Source organism: Hirundo rustica, chromosome 2 (genome assembly GCF_015227805.2).
Source record: "Hirundo rustica isolate bHirRus1 chromosome 2, bHirRus1.pri.v3, whole genome shotgun sequence".
Lineage (NCBI taxonomy): Eukaryota > Metazoa > Chordata > Aves > Passeriformes > Hirundinidae > Hirundo > Hirundo rustica.
Window position 1 is genome coordinate 100440822 of NC_053451.1, and position 16159 is coordinate 100456980.

The 16159-nt window shown below is 41.2% G+C and overlaps 1 protein-coding gene across 2 annotated transcripts; it reads left to right on the plus strand.

Moving 5' to 3' along the window:
- The first annotated feature begins 3506 nt into the window (after positions 1–3506).
- On the plus strand, positions 3507–10650 carry LOC120748872 (toll-like receptor 7). Of its 2 annotated transcripts, XM_040055768.2 has the most exons (3): positions 3507–3582; positions 4816–4928; positions 7510–10650. In XM_040055768.2, the coding sequence occupies exons 1-3, from the start codon at positions 3507–3509 to the stop codon at positions 10648–10650; spliced, it is 3330 nt and encodes a 1109-aa protein (XP_039911702.1). The 2 variants fall into 2 exon arrangements, with proteins under 2 accessions (XP_039911702.1, XP_058275353.1); XM_058419370.1 differs by lacking the exon at positions 4816–4928 and having other exon boundaries at positions 3507–3579; positions 7508–10650.
- The last annotated feature ends 5509 nt before the right edge of the window (positions 10651–16159 follow it).

A 16159-nucleotide genomic window follows, 5' to 3' on the forward strand; every position in this document is an offset into this window, starting at 1 on the left:
CCCCATGTCTGGATTCTGGTCTGATGACCTGACAGTTCAGCCTGGTGGGAAACATTCCTCTCTCAGCAGCATTCTTTTGAGAGAACTGAAAATATACCCCATTGCATAGCAGACATTGGAGGATTTAGCTGATATTTGTCTGTAAACCTTATTTTTAATCATTCCACTGCCCTAGTGCAAGTGCACATTTTTGGCTCTCTTGGTAAGAGTATTTGATGTTTGCAGCTGTGCTGGAAGCTCTTGTCATAGACACAGGGGTTTTAAATGCCAAATGCTCAGAGCCTGTTTCTGAGGCAGTGGACTATGGGGAGAGAAACCTGAGTGTGTTTTCACTGCACAAATCCCTCTCTCAGTTGTTGTCAGGCACCTTGTTGAAAGACTGAAGAGCCCTAAACTGAACTGAGATAAAAATTCTCCTTAGTCCTTCTGTGGTTGTTAATGCGTTTATAAAAACACTTTATTCTTTTTTTTCTGCAGTACCCAGGGTAATTTCTATTTGATCTTTAGACTTTGCCATTTTCTCCATGCTCACCAAAGCCCTGAATGCTTCTACTGCCCTTATTGTAGGCCAGTCTCCGCCAGTGCTGTCTTCTGGTTATTGGTTTGCTTTTAGTGCCTGCAAATACATTTCTGCAACTGCTGTCAGCAAGGATTTTACATTACATACACAGATCATACATACACAGATCATACATACAGATGATTTAAGGCATCTGCAAATGATTTTGTTATCATTTCCCCAATTTTGCTCTCCATTTCTCTTTTTTTGTTCTTTTTGTACATCTGTCTATATCAGTTTGAAGAGGCAACTTATGTGTTTCAAAAACTGGGCAAGATAACTTTTTCTTGAATAATTTCCTGGGTAAATTATGCAATGTTACACTGAATGTTGTATTAACTATGAATAGGTGAGGTTGTATCATCATTCTTGAAACGAAGGTCAGCACTTTAGAGAGAAGTCATTGCTGCAAGACCTTAGGACTGTAAAAAAACTACCCAGATTTAAGATGAACACAGTGGAATCCTGATTTTAATAAAAAAGTTAAGGCAACTTGCTGTAAGTTTTCTTTTAGAAGACAAAGGGGGGAAAAAAGGAAACGTGAATTCACCAATCTGACTACAAGGCAACTGACAACCAAACTCACAGGTGAAGAACTAAAGTAATTAAGGGTTCCCGCTTTATTTTAAATTACATTATTCACTCACAGCAGCAGCAACACACATTTTCTCTTACCAGTGGGTCCTCCCCTAATAGGTGATGTAGTAGGAAGTACATTTTTAGTTTTGGTTACTACAGAGGAGGCAAAAGAAATTTTGTGCAATTTCTGAGGGAAACTGAACTTTTAAAATCAGTAAACCAGTGACTCCCTGTGCCTCCAAAAATCAAACTATATTCTGGAGTTCTGAACTCCTGTTGCTCCCACTTTTTGAAGGGAAATACTGCTGTATTTAGCTTTTCACATTTCATTGGTTTAGAAAAAAAAAAAAAAAAAGGCAGCAAAAGCACGCTCTGCATTTCTATTAGTGTTTAGCTAAACCTGCAGTTTCACTTTGTAGAGAATTGAAAGTCCTGTGATCTTAGGTGGGTGACAGCAACTTTCTAATATAAAGAAGAATCAGCGTTATTCCAAATTAAAATGCTGAGTTGTCTGTCTAGATATTAAAATATCTGAAGTTTGTGGGTTTAGACTGCAAGGAAGATCTCCAAAGACACTGTGCATCTGCAAAAAATTACACATTTTGGTGACTAGACACTGATTTAGAAGACCCACTTGGAACCAAAACAAGTAGACATTAAGCATCTCATGTTCTGGTGTCACACACGAGGGACACGGCTGGGTACTTGAAAAAACCATACACAGTCCAGTTTGTGTCAATTCATGCTCTTCTTTCATAACTAGTTAAGCACATTATCTTTGCTGTAGGGTCAATAATTATAATGAGTGAAAGCTATCTATTATTTGTTGTGACATACACAGTAAAATATCCAGAGTGGAATAGCTAGTATAGAGTGTTTGCTAGTTTACAGTGGAAGTTTTCCTCCTACCAGAAACACACAGCAGGATTTTAGTAAGATTTCTGCATTAGTTATGGCAGCACCCAATGAAAACCTCAGTGCATTTTGAAAAGCAAAAATCCAGTTATCAGTAAAGAGCAGAAGAATCATCCTGCATTGCAGTACTTCTAGTATTCGGGTACAAAAGTGAGAAATATAGTCCTGAAATGATATATTTGGGAATTAATAAGCCCTTTTCTAGGCCTTGATTGAAATGGCAATGCTGCTGTACAACTTCCCTGTTTATGTCTATACGACTCAGACACGAGCAATTTGAAAGTATGATTACAAATTCTTTCCCTGTTCATTCTTCAGGTTCCTGTCGCGAGAAATGAATTTCTCAGCTCCACTGTAGTCAGAGAAATTACAAATGGCAATTTTAAATGTAAAGGAATATATGTGGAGGAGAAAGACATAAAAGAAATCCACAAGCTCCACCTAATAAGCATCATCCTGAAAATCAAACCAGTCTGTTCTGGTGAGCATGGAAGCTTTTAAGTATGAAACTGTCTGAAAGACACCATGTTCTGTGAAATGCTGGATTCTCATGAGTTTAAGTCTATCCATGTAATTTTAAGCTTTGGCCCTTCTACACTTTTCCACAAAGTTTTGATCTTGCTCTATGCTATTTCCTGTTCCCTTGCCACTATAATTTTTATCCTCATTGGGTTTGTTTCCCTTCCTCAAAAGTCCCATTCACTTAATGGAATTTCTTCCATAGAGTATTCAACCTAGAACCATCCCAGTTTCTTCAAGCTATTTGCATCAGGAGTGAATGCAAAAAAATAAATATAAGAATGACTAAACTTCAAAAACTGAACTATTGTTGACATCAAACCAACTTCTGTCTCTCTTTTCATGCAGCTTACACTAAAAATAGGGGGTGGGGAAAAGGAGGAACTAAAGCTTCTGCAAATCTTAGTTTAGTCTGAAGTGACTGACTTACACTTATATAACACATTTTTCTCCTTACTGATTGATCTTAAACTTTGTGGCCAAATATTTCACAATTGTCCTTTGGAATTCCCCATGGCTTGGATGTTAACCTTTTTTGAGTAGGTCTTAATAGTTTTTTTATGGCGTGGCACTGTATCTAGGAAAAACATAGTTTGAAATGAGAACTGTTCAACAGTAGCATAGAAGAGAGCAAATTGCAGCATATGAGAATAAAAGCATGTGGACATATGAGTAATGTAAAAATTTGTTTAAAGGGGGAAAAGTCAGAGTACTCATTTATGTGGGGGTGGAGCAGTAAATGAGGTGCTGTTGTGTTATGTACAAATGTTTGAGGAAGTAGGTTTCAGCAGTTGTTTCACATTCAATTATTTCTCAACTTGCAATCGAGGTGAAAAGTAGTGATGGGAGTAGTGATTTCTGCTGTTGTCGTGAGTGAGTTATATCATGTTACATTCTCCTCTGCACCTCAGCTGAACCACTGGAAATCCATTTGATGCTGTTTTCTTCTGCTCCGTTTTACAGTCTCTTCCAGCATCAAATCTGGCAGACCTGGAAGCACACAGAAAATGGTACGTTAACTTTCATTTTAAAATTGCTCTTAAATATCTTTGGATGGAACTGTTTTGGAATACTTTCAAGAACATACTCTACTTTTCTGTTTTCTAAATGGTCCCGTTTACTGTTATGGTTAGAAACTGCAGTGCATCATGACCAGAAAGGAAAATATTAATTTGCATTAATACTTATTGTACAGCAGTGCTACAGAATGAGTAATGAATGTCTTATCTAAATGCTCTAAGTTCTTGGGTGTTTATTTTTCTCTACCCTCTCCTCCTGTCATAACCTAAAATACACATGGAACCTCTACAGAAAACCTTCCTTCAGAAACATATACCTGTACTGTTGCTGAATATTTGAAGAACAGCCTAAATCATTAGGGGCTGGTGCATGTGCCAGTTGAAATCTGAAGATTAGTTCTTTTTGAACTTTTTATAAAGCCAAGCATAGATCACAGAGAAAAGAACAGCTCACATACTCTAGCTGTACTATTAAGCAAAGACATTGCACAAGACAGCCTTGCTTTTTGCTCTTATTTTGAAGTTTTTTTGTTTGTTCTGGTACTGTAATGGTTACAAGGTTTTACAAGAGCAAATAGCCAGATACAGCACCAGAATGCAACTCTTTACAGTTCAAACAGCTAATACATTAAAAAGATTATCAGGAAAGGGAAGAACATACAAAGAAATGAAGCACAAAGATGGTAGTAGCTAGGCTGGCTCTGCAACAAAATTTAGGTTCCTAAAAATACTGAAGCATGAGAGTTCAAAACCTGAGCATTGTAAAAGACTCGAGTCTTACGAAAATTACAAACATATTCATGAAGTCTTTCAAACCCCAGATTCACTTCACCTAATTTCAGGCACCTAAATATGCAGCATTGATCTCTGCTTGGTGTGAGCTCAGGCAGATCTCCCGTGATCTTCAGACTGAGCAGCTCCTGCAGAGAGGCCTCTTTCCCTCTCTTTCTCCTTTTTCACACTCTCTCTTGCTCTCTCTTGAATTTCAGTGCTGCTAAGGTAGATGACAGTAAATTGAGGAACTTGGTTAAGCACCTGAAATTAAGGGCCTGCATGCAGTGAGTTCATGTAGAGTTCACGTAGAAAGTTTATCTTGTGTCTAGACTGCAATCACACCTTGCACATGTCCTGCTCTAGTGCTTCAACAGAGTGGTTTAATTTGGTTTATCAAATCTTTAAAGCTTGAAAACCTAATTAACTTTCCCTTCCTTCATTTAAAGGTAGAAAGGCTGCTAGACTTTGATGCGCATCAGTTGTCAGTGACTGCAGATTCCGTGTCCCCAGCTGGGGACGGCCAGCACTTCATGGTCTGCTGTGGTGCGCGTCGACAGATAAAGGTAAAAGGCACCCATGTGATGGTGGAGTGATGTCTTGCCATGCAGGGAGTCTCTATGGTTTCCCTACCAGCTCTCTGCTGTTCTCCATGGGCACTTGCCTTGGGCAACCAGACTAGCCCTGGGGTCCATCGGTCTGCTAATGCAAGAAGTGGAGGCAGGGAGCTGCTGGGACACCACAGCCACTTAGGTAGCATAGACGCTCTTTGGTTTTCTGTTAGTCTCCTAATGACCTTTACATGTATAATATGCTGTGTCCCCTGGGTAAGAATGAAGGAAGGCAAAACTTTTTCAAGAATATATCCAGATTTTTCTTTGGCAGTTTCCCTTTTTAGTCTAAGAAAGACCTTCAATTTTCCATGTAATTTAATAGCAATGGCAGAGCCCTGCTTTGTCCTTCCCACGTCCCTGACCACATTACTGGAGAAAAAAGGGTACTACTGAAAAGCTCAGGTAATGAGAGGGTATTAATGCTTTTTATCTTTTCCAAATTCACTCCCCACTTCCTCTGATTATTTTCATTAATAATTTTTAACCAAGTGCTTTTCTACATCAGGAAATCAGAAAACTTAATCTTCCTCTAAAGTGGAATGGCTAGACTGTACTGAAAACACTGGTGAGCTCTCTTACCCAGTGATCTCTGTCTGGGTGAGTTTCCAAAGTGCATGCCAGTAAGCCAAATTATGGTTCATTTGATACCTAGCAAATGAAAACACAAGAGTTGGAGATAATTAAATATGAATACACAAGCATGGCCTGGTTAGTCCACATGAGCCTTCCCTAAATAACTGTATGAATGATAGCCATGGCTACCAGCTGTGGTATTTAGCTACCTTGACTTTTCCCAGAGGATCTGTGGAAAAGAAGAAAGCACCACTGCACTTCCAGAGAATGGGAAAGGAAATTGTGGTAGCTCTGTAGCACCATGTCACTGGATCAAGTTAACACTGAATTCAAGGTCTGCAGCATGCTTTTACATTTTTCCTTCTATACTGAGGCTCTGTAATTCCAAAGATGACTGAAGGAATTACCAAAGTGATGCCATTTGGGTGTTGAGTCAAGATAGCAGAAGTGCAGTGCTGTGTGAGAGCTGATCTGGCTTCTCTTTGCTGCCCTGCAGTTCACTAGAGCACTCTTCCAGATACATGGATGCAGAGGTAGATTGATCGTAGTTTTCGAAGGTAACACAGAAACACAAAGTTGTAGAGGGGACATAGTACAAAGTACATAGTACAAAGTAAGCAGGGCATGCAGCAGGAAGCCTCATTTCACCTCCAAGTCCGTACCACCTGCAAGATACAGCTTTGGCAGCACTCAACAGGGTTCACACAGACAGCTTTGCAGGTCTCTGTATGTTCTTGTGTCCCAGCTAAAGAGAAAAAACATTTCCATGTATCTTGAACATTTTACCTAATGATCCGATTTTCACCTGCTTAACGGGGTTTTGACATTTAATCAATATTATGTTACACATAACCAATCCTCATTGTTTAAGATCCCTCTGTGCCATGCAAGCCTCCACCGCTGAGTTTTCAAGGGAGAAATGAGGCTGTTGATTTTCATGGGGTGTCTTGTCTTTAAAACTCTTGACCAGCACCAGACACAAGATGCTAGGCAAGGCAGCAAGATGGCGAGGGCCCTTCTGCCTGTGCCACAAAAGCCAAGGCTGGCAGCTCACCAGCCAGGGTTTCCTTGACACTGACTGCAGCCGAGGAAGTGACTAGTAAGTTGGGAAATATTAAAAGCTCTTCCCATCGTACACCCAAATCTATGAAGTCAGCAAGAACACAAAGACTTGACAGACAGACAGGATGTTTTGGAAGCTTCTTAACATGCCTGTGGGATTTTGGCTCCAGTTATGTAGTCTGATTATTCGTATTTTATAGAACATGCCCAATTTTAAACTAGTCTTGGATTTTCATGTCCCCACCTCAAATGGATACACTGTTTTCTCATCCCTCTTCCCTTATTGGACAGTGAAAATGCAAACCGGTATTAAACATTATTGAAATAAAGACATTGACTGGCTTAAACATTGACTGACTATTCAGACACTTACTAGAGGATGAATATTTATGATAATGCTAAATTTGAATTAGGAGCTCAGTCACCTGCTAGTGAAGTTTGAAAGTTTACACAGGCTTTTAAGTCAATGTAGATTTTACACATCTTGCATACGCTTTGAAAAAGTAACTGTGTTCATCTATGCTATTATGCAATGGCAATCTTCAGGATGTTTAAGATCTCTCTTTTCCCCTTATAAAAAGCATTTCTCAGAGAAACAAACCTTAATCTCCCCAGGTCACTTTTTAAGGACATATTTTATTATTAATTCAATTTTTAGAGAGAGCTATTAATCAACTCTAGAATTCTTGGTGATTAAAATAAAATAAAATAAAATAAACATTCAATGGAAAAGCCAACATATGCCTTCCTGAAACTTATGATTATGAAACCTGCATATCTATTCCTGGTCAGTGTGAGACAAGGACCCCAATTTAGCAGTAGTGTTGGCCTGACCCAGTGTATAGCTGAAATATTCCCATTGCATTAAACTAATACCTCCTTATTTCCTTGGTTTTAGGTACCTTGTGCAAAGATGTCAAATGCATTGCCATTTATCTTGCTCTCCATATTCCCAATGCTGCTGTCAGGGGCTTGGTTTCCCAAAACTTTACCCTGTGACGTCAGTTCTTCAGAAGGTACTGTGACAGTGGACTGCACAGACCGGCGCCTTACAGAAGTCCCCAGAGGGATCCCTGGAAACGCTACCAACCTTACCCTGAGTATTAACCATATTCCCCATATCTACCCAACATCCTTCAATCGTCTTGAAAACCTCCAGGAGATTGACTTCAGATGCAACTGTGTGCCTGTCAAACTAGGGCCCAAAGATCATGTGTGCAACAGCCCACTGAAAATTGAGAATGGAAGTTTTGCTGCCTTGACAGGATTGAAGTCATTGTATTTGGATGCAAACCAGCTGGCAGAAATACCACGAGGTCTTCCTGCTACTTTAACACTGCTGAGCCTGGAAGCAAACAATATCTCTTCTATCCAAAAAGCCAACTTCTCAGAGCTAGGAAACATAGAGGTGTTGTACCTTGGACAAAACTGTTACTACCGCAATCCATGCAATGTTTCATTTGAAATTGAGAGAACAGCCTTTCTGGGGCTGAAAAAGTTAACAATACTATCCCTGAAGTCCAACAACTTAACACAAATTCCACCCAATTTGTCATCTACTTTAAAGGAACTGTATATTTACAACAACATGATACAAGAGGTTCAAGAACAGGATTTAAGTGGCCTTCACAACCTAGAAATTCTCGACCTCAGTGGCAATTGCCCACGTTGCTATAATGCCCCGTATCCTTGCATTCCCTGTCCCAAGAGCTCTATTCAGATACATCCCAAGGCTTTTGATTCGTTGCAAAATTTAAAGATTTTGCGGCTTCACAGTACCTCTCTTCAGAGCATACCCAGCAGCTGGTTTAAGAACATCAAGAATCTGAAAGAACTTGACCTCTCCCAAAATTTCCTCATGAGGGAGATTGGAGATGCTCGGTTTTTGACATTGATCCCCAGCCTTGTGCAGCTTGATCTGTCATTTAATTTTGAACTGAAGGTATATTCTCCCTTCTTGAATCTTTCAGAGACATTTTCTTCTCTCTCTAACCTGGAGACCCTGAGGCTCAAGGGTTATGTCTTTAAAGAACTGAGAGCACAAGATCTACATCCACTGCTCAGTCTTAGCAATCTAACCGTGTTGGATCTCGGGACTAATTTTATTAAAGTTGCAGACCTGAAAGTGTTTGAAAAATTCCCAGCTCTTAAGTTCATTGACCTCTCAGTGAATAAAATTTCTCCTTCTTCAGGGGAAAGCAACTTCTATGGATTTTGCTCTAATCCTGGCATTTCAGTTGAGCAATACACCAGGCAAGTACAACAGGAGATGCATTATTTCAGGTATGATGTGTATGGGCGAAGTTGCCGTTCCAAAGACAAAGAGGCTTCTTCCTATGAGTCTCTAGTTAAGGAAGATTGCCTTAACTATGGAAAAACTCTGGATTTAAGCAGAAACAATATATTCTTTGTTAACCCCTCAGACTTCCGGGGCCTTAGCTACCTCAAATGTCTCAACTTGTCAGGTAATGCAATAAGTCAGACTTTAAATGGAAGCGAATTCTCTTACATGTCTGGATTGAAATATCTGGATTTTTCTAACAACAGGGTTGATTTGCTATACCAAACTGCTTTCAATGAATTAAAACTTTTAGAAATTCTAGATCTGAGCAATAACCAGCATTATTTCCTGGCTGAAGGTCTTACTCATGTGCTAAGTTTTATGAAAAACCTGGCCCATTTGAGGAAGCTGATGATGAATTGGAATGAGATTTCTACCACTACTGATACCGGAATGGAAAGTCAATCTCTTCGAATTTTAGAATTCAGAGGAAATCGCTTAGATGCTCTCTGGAAGGATGGCAATGATAGATATTTGTCCTTCTTCAAGAATCTGACCAGCCTGGAAGAACTGGATATCTCCTTCAACTCACTCAGTTTTTTGCCTCGTAGTGTTTTTGAAAAGATGCCTCCCAGTCTCAAGATCCTCAACTTAACGAATAATCAACTGAAGAGTTTCATCTGGGGAAACCTCCCCTCTCTGAAGAACCTAGTAACTCTGGACCTGAGCAATAACCTTCTGAGTACTGTTCCCCGAGAACTGTCCAATTGCACTTCATCTCTCCAGGAACTGATGCTCCGGAACAATCGCATTCAGCGGTTAACCAAATATTTTCTCAGAGGTGCTTTTGAACTGAGGTACTTGGACCTCAGCTTAAACAAGATTGAAATAATTAAGAGATCTAGCTTCCCTGAAAATGTCATTAACAACCTGAAGATGCTGCTTTTGCATGGCAATCCTTTTAAGTGTAACTGTGAGGCTGTGTGGTTTGCCTGGTGGATCAATCGGACGCAGGTGACCATTCCTCTTCTGGCCACAGACGTGACCTGTGCTGGCCCAGGGGCACACAAGGGAAAGAGCATGGTTTTCTTGGATCTGTACACCTGTGAGCTGGACACGTCATATTTGATCCTGTATGCTCTGTCAGCTTCAGCTGTCCTTGGCTTGATGGTGTTCACAGTGATGAGCCATCTCTACTTCTGGGATGTGTGGTATAGCTACCATTACTGCACTGCCAAGCTGAAGGGCTATCGGCGCTTGTCTTCACCAGCTGCTTGCTACGATGCCTTTATTGCCTATGACAGTGAAGATCCAGCTGTGAACGAGTGGGTGCTGCAAGAACTGGTTGAGAGGCTGGAAAACCAAAAAGCCAGGCAGTTCAATTTATGCCTGGAAGGAAGGGACTGGCTCCCAGGACAGCCGGTCTTTGATAACCTTTCCCAGAGCATTCAGCTGAGCAAAAAGACCATATTTGTGCTGACCCACAGGTATATTAGAAGTGGCCGCTTCAAGACCACCTTTTATATGGCTCATCAGCGGCTTCTGGATGAAAAAATGGATGTCATTATCTTGATCTTTCTTGAGAAGGTTTTGCAGAAGTCCCGCTATGTCCGCCTGAGGAAGAGGTTGTGCAGAAGTTCAGTCCTGGAATGGCCAACTAATCCCCAGTCTCAGCCCTACTTCTGGCAGTGCCTGAAAAATGCCATAGCTACCAGCAATTCTCTGGCTTACAACAAGCTTCTCCAAGAAACTGTTTAGTTGTACTCTCTCTGTTAACATTGTTCTGATACACAGGCATCTTGCTTGGCACTTTCTAGTGTGCAGCAAGAAATTATGCACTACCTCCTGGAAGTCACTGTTGCAGAAAATCACCTCCAGGTTTTAGTTCACTATAGGCCTCCAGCATCTCCTGTGGTTGGTTCAAGCATAGGTTAGACACTTGGTCAATATGCTCAAGTACACAGAGTGAAGGAGTGGTTGGACCATGCCTAAAATTTGCTGCTGTTCAGACACTGTTGGAATAAATGGGATTTTAATAAAAATGTGTAGTTTCTCTATTTGTTATATTTATGAAAGTCAAGGAAAGAAATTGCTGACAAGTTTGAGTCCAGAAATAGCTTTGGATAAGCTCATTCTTTGATCTTAGGAGTTGGGAAAATAAAAGATTTCTTATCTTTTCATCTTAGGCGTACAGCTTCTGAGCCTACCACTTCTGTCTGAGTGGGGAAACTGGGGAAATCAAATTCTGTTGGGACTGATGTCAGGGACTTGGGTCTAGTACAGGAACTCTCCACAAGGCAGATGGAGAAAATCAGTTAAACCAGAGACAAAGAACTAGATATCTTCCAGACCCCTTCCAACCCAAACCATTCTATGATGCTGTGATCTCAGCTGCCTCTGGCAGTTCCTTGTCTAGCTTTTCTGTCTGGTCTTTTCTTTAAATAGACCCTTTTTTATTTAGTTTAGTAAACCTGCAGACAGACAAGAACACAAAAACAAACAAGAAAACTATTGTTCATATAATATTACAGATAATAAGGATTTTTGTTCCTCCAAATTATGATAGTGGTGTTATTGATTTACAACAGAAGCAGGAGAAAGATCAGGGCTTGCTTAGAAGAGTGGATGTTTTATAATTTTATTTTAACATTGGAAAGAGGATCTGGGGAACTAAAGACCTGTCAGCCTGACATTGGTGCCACTGAAGGTCATGGAGCCAATCGTCTTGAATGCCATCACACAAGAAGTACAGGACAACCAGTGTATAAGGTCCAGCTGGCACGGGTTTATGAAAGGCAGGTCTTCCTTGACCAGCATGGTCTCCTTCTGTGAAAAAAATGACCTGCTTAGTGGATGAGGGAAAGGCAGTGGATGTTGTCCATCTAGAGTTTAGTTAAGGCTTTTATGTAATTCCCCACAGCATTGTTTACCCAGGAGAAAAGGCAGCTCAGGGAGACCTTATCACTCTCTGTCCCACCTGAAAGGAGGCTGTACACAGTGGGAGTCCGTCTCTTCACCCATGTAGAAAGTGACAGGATGAAAGGAAATGGACTGGAGTTGTACCAGAGGAGTTTTACATTAGATATTAGGGAAAAAAAATGGAACAAACTGCCCAGGGAAATGGTGAAGCCACCATCCCCAGAACTGTTCAAAAAGTGTGGATATGGTACTTGAGGATATGTTTTAATGGAGAACAGGATCATGGTGCTAGATTGATGTTTAGGCCTGATGATCTTAAAGTCTTTCCAACCTTAATTATTTTGTGGTGCTATGGTTTCTTATGGTTGTGTTTGTAAACCAATGATTTGAAATTCAATTACTTTGTGCTCACTGTGACTGAGACAGTCACCAATCATCACTTTGCTCATGAATCCCTATCTGTTTCCAAACAACAAATATAAATAGGCATGTTTCCTAGTCAGTTCCCTTAATATCTCTACCAAGAGATCATCTTCAACATGCTTCAGGACTGCTTGTGTCCATTGTATGGTGTTCCTAATTGAGGTCTAGGAATTTAAGATCACCCATAAGGACAAGGACAGCTGACCTAGAGATATTTCTTAATTCTTTATGGTGAAGCGAAAAATAAAGACTTTACAATTAGAAACTGTAAAGCAGGTATGTTTTATTTCCAGCTGGGACACAGAGGGAGATATCACCTCCAAACCTGGTCAAGACAAGGTCCAGGTTTAAATACACATTGATCCCACAAACCCACGCCACCCTACCCACCCATTCTCCGCCTTCTCTCGCTTCGTACTCTGATTAGCTGTCATGCCTCCTGGTGGTCCTGAGTTGGGGTCTTGAGAAGGAAAGCCAATGTCTTCCTCAGGTTGATCTTTGCCTCTGGACAGGCACACTGGAGGTCTGCCTATTTTTCAGGTCACTTTGCTCTTGCCAAAGACTAGGAACTTGATTTTGCTGGATTCAAGCCACAATGTTCTGCTTTATTGATTTTTGACAAATACCTAGGTCCTGCTTTACTGAGTTTCAACATTATGCCTCTTACCTGTATGACTTCTACCTATTAACTACCTAACAACCAAGCTTAATAGCTAATCTTCTATGTATTCTCAGTAGAAGCTGTTTCTTTACTTTTACAAAATCACCAAAAGCTGCTTCTAAAATCCTATAATTTTATATTTATAAACATCTTCCATAACAATGGAATAATTCCTTAGTGTCATGGTCCCAGATGGGTGTTTGATAGTATACCCTCACAAAACACGCACCTTCATCCTTCTCAGAGACTCTCAACCATGTCATCACCAACCCCTCCCTCATATAAAGAACCATCCCCTGACTTGCCTGCTCTGCCTGTCCTTCCGGAAGAGCCTATAACTATGTTATAACACAACAATGCAAAGAATCAACAGTATTTTTTTATTTCGCAAAGAAATTTCTTAAATATAGGATCATTTAACCCACATCACTTTGCAGGTGAGTTGTTAATAACCCTGAAGTCTGGGGCCACAAAATTACACCAAAGTTTACACCTGAGCACTACACAAAAGGCACACAATACATTTAATGCACTGTATCAGTTCAGTTGCTTTATAGATCAGATCTTTGTTTCAAATAAAGAGCTGAATTATTTGCCTTCCCTGTGCACAAGTACTGTAAATAAAGCTTCAAAATTACTTGTGCCAAGAGGTTGCTTGTTCTTCTATTCTTTTGAAACTTTTTTTTGCAGACTGTGGCCTGCATGGGTCAAACAGAGAAGAATGTAGTCACTGACTCTCATGCGAACCTTGGTCATAAAGTGTGCTCCAGCTGTCTTGAACATAAGGATGAACTGTTAATCACATCAGACTGGTAAACATCTTTGTAGTAAGATCATCCTCGTTTTTGTTTATTTTTTTTAATAGTTGTCTGACAAAAGGGACACAATGTTTAAATATCCTTGGGAGTCTGAGTTGCATGTCTTGAGTAGATGAAGTTTGTATTTCTCAGATTGTTGGAAACAAACCCACTCAACTGCATTCAACAGGATGAGCTGGGGGAAAGAGCAGAAGGAAAATTGCAGAACTAACACTTATTGTGCTTACTTTATGTGCTGCATTTTGTGCACCCAAAATGCTTATGAAGAGTTAGAAGTGACTTCCAACAGCTCTGTGAAAACTGCCTCAATTTTGATAGAATTTAAAGCCATGGGAACAGAAAATGGTGAGGGGTTTGGTGGTGAATTCTCTATGCTCCCTGCCCCATGTCTGGATTCTGGTCTGATGACCTGACAGTTCAGCCTGGTGGGAAACATTCCTCTCTCAGCAGCATTCTTTTGAGAGAACTGAAAATATACCCCATTGCATAGCAGACATTGGAGGATTTAGCTGATATTTGTCTGTAAACCTTATTTTTAATCATTCCACTGCCCTAGTGCAAGTGCACATTTTTGGCTCTCTTGGTAAGAGTATTTGATGTTTGCAGCTGTGCTGGAAGCTCTTGTCATAGACACAGGGGTTTTAAATGCCAAATGCTCAGAGCCTGTTTCTGAGGCAGTGGACTATGGGGAGAGAAACCTGAGTGTGTTTTCACTGTACAAATCCCTATCAGTTGTTTGTCAGGCATCTGTTGTCAGTGCTGGTGCTCTGCGGCCCCTCCTGTGCTGAGTGGTGGCTGCCCCTGTCTGGCAGCAATCTGGGCTGGGGGGAGGATCAGGAGGGCAGGTTCAGAGCAGCTCTTGGGTAGAGATAAAGCTCATGGGTAGAGATAAAGCCAGGCTAATAAGTTAAGGAAAAGAAGGAAAAAGGCAAATTATACAAAAATGATCACTCACCACCTCCTGGCAGCAGACCAGTGCCCAGCTAGCCTCTGAGTGATGGCTGCTTTAGCTAAATCCACATCCTGCCACCCCTTCCTGGTTTTATTGCTGGGCATGGAACCTTAATGGAGTGAGTTTTGCCTTTAGCCAGCTGGGCTCCGTAACCGTGAGTCTGCCCCCTCCCAGACTCTGGCTCACCCACAGCCTGCTCACCAGTGTGAGAAGTGGAGAAGGCCCTGAGGCTCTGCAAGCTCCCCAACAGGCATAACGCTGTGTGTAATCCACACTGCTTTGGTCACCAGTCTATACCAGGGTACTGCAGGGCTGCTGTGGAGAAAACGGGCCCCATCCCAGCCAGACCCAGTATGGCTGTTCTGAGTGACAAATGAGGTGCAATTGAGGATACTCACGTCTGTCTTTTCCAGGCCTGTATTGAGCTATGCTTGCAAGAAAATGTAAAAGAAGGCAAAGAATAAAAGAAATTGTACAAAGCAGGCAAATCCTAGAGACTTGCTGAATTCCCTGCTCAGATTAGGTGTTGGGCCCCCATGATGTGCATACACATGGATATCTGCTCTTATTAGCAGATGTTGCAGTGTGGGTCGATGGTGACTTGCCGCAACCTTCCTGAACCGTCTCCATAAAGGCGGCATTCAGGCAGACACGCAGCAATCACGCACACGATACACACGTGCCACAGATAGCTTTCCAAACCTCAGAGGGTGGGAAGAGCCTTTGCATGGAATTCCAATGGGGTTTACTTCGTACGCACATTGAAGGAGTCCAGAGGCAAAGACAAAGATGGTCGGCGGGTCCAAGCTTATATATGGGTAGAAAGGGGGGGGGGGGGATGGGGGTGGGGGGGGTGGAGCCAACAGTAGTAACCAATCACTGAGAGATGTGGGTGGGAAAAAGGAGTATAATGACCAATAGAGAAGCAGAAAGGTAAACAGACAGGTGTACAAACCAATGGGGCTACAAAGAAGAAAGACACGACTAGAAACCTGACCATATATGGTCAACCTAGGGTCTAAAGGACAAGGGGCCAACAGGGGGATGTGGCGGCAACACATCATGTCACTTTAACAGGAGGTCTATAGGAGAGGCTGAAGTCTAGGGGATGTTCTGCCAAGGCATAGCCCCAAGAAGTCCCCTAGCAGGCCCACAGGCCTCCACAGCAGGATCCAGAGTGGATGGCTTTCATCTGACCCTGAGGTAAGAGCTCGTCTGGCAGAATGATGATGGTGCTATGTTGTAGTTACAAAAATGAAAGCATTTTTGATAGGATTTATGATTAGTCTAGCACATAAATGATTATTATTATTAAAATGCCACAGATTTCCACAAAACAAATTAACACAATACAAGCTGTAAGTAGTGTAACACAAAATTTATAATAAATTTTAAGTTATAATTTCCAATTACTAAATCCTAGCTTAATTTATGATGCTTAGTGACTTGAACCCTGTGCAGATCAAGTCAAATCTTAGTCTACGCTTTGCTCTA

Coding starts and splice junctions, on each gene's coding strand:
- LOC120748872 (XM_040055768.2), top strand. CDS start 3,507: ATGCTGTTTTCTTCTGCTCCGTTTTACAGTCTCTTCCAGCATCAAATC. Junction 3,583..4,815: donor CTGGAAGCACACAGAAAATG/GTACGTTAACTT, acceptor ATTTAAAGGTAG/AAAGGCTGCTAGACTTTGAT. Junction 4,929..7,509: donor GTGCGCGTCGACAGATAAAG/GTAAAAGGCACC, acceptor CCTTGGTTTTAG/GTACCTTGTGCAAAGATGTC.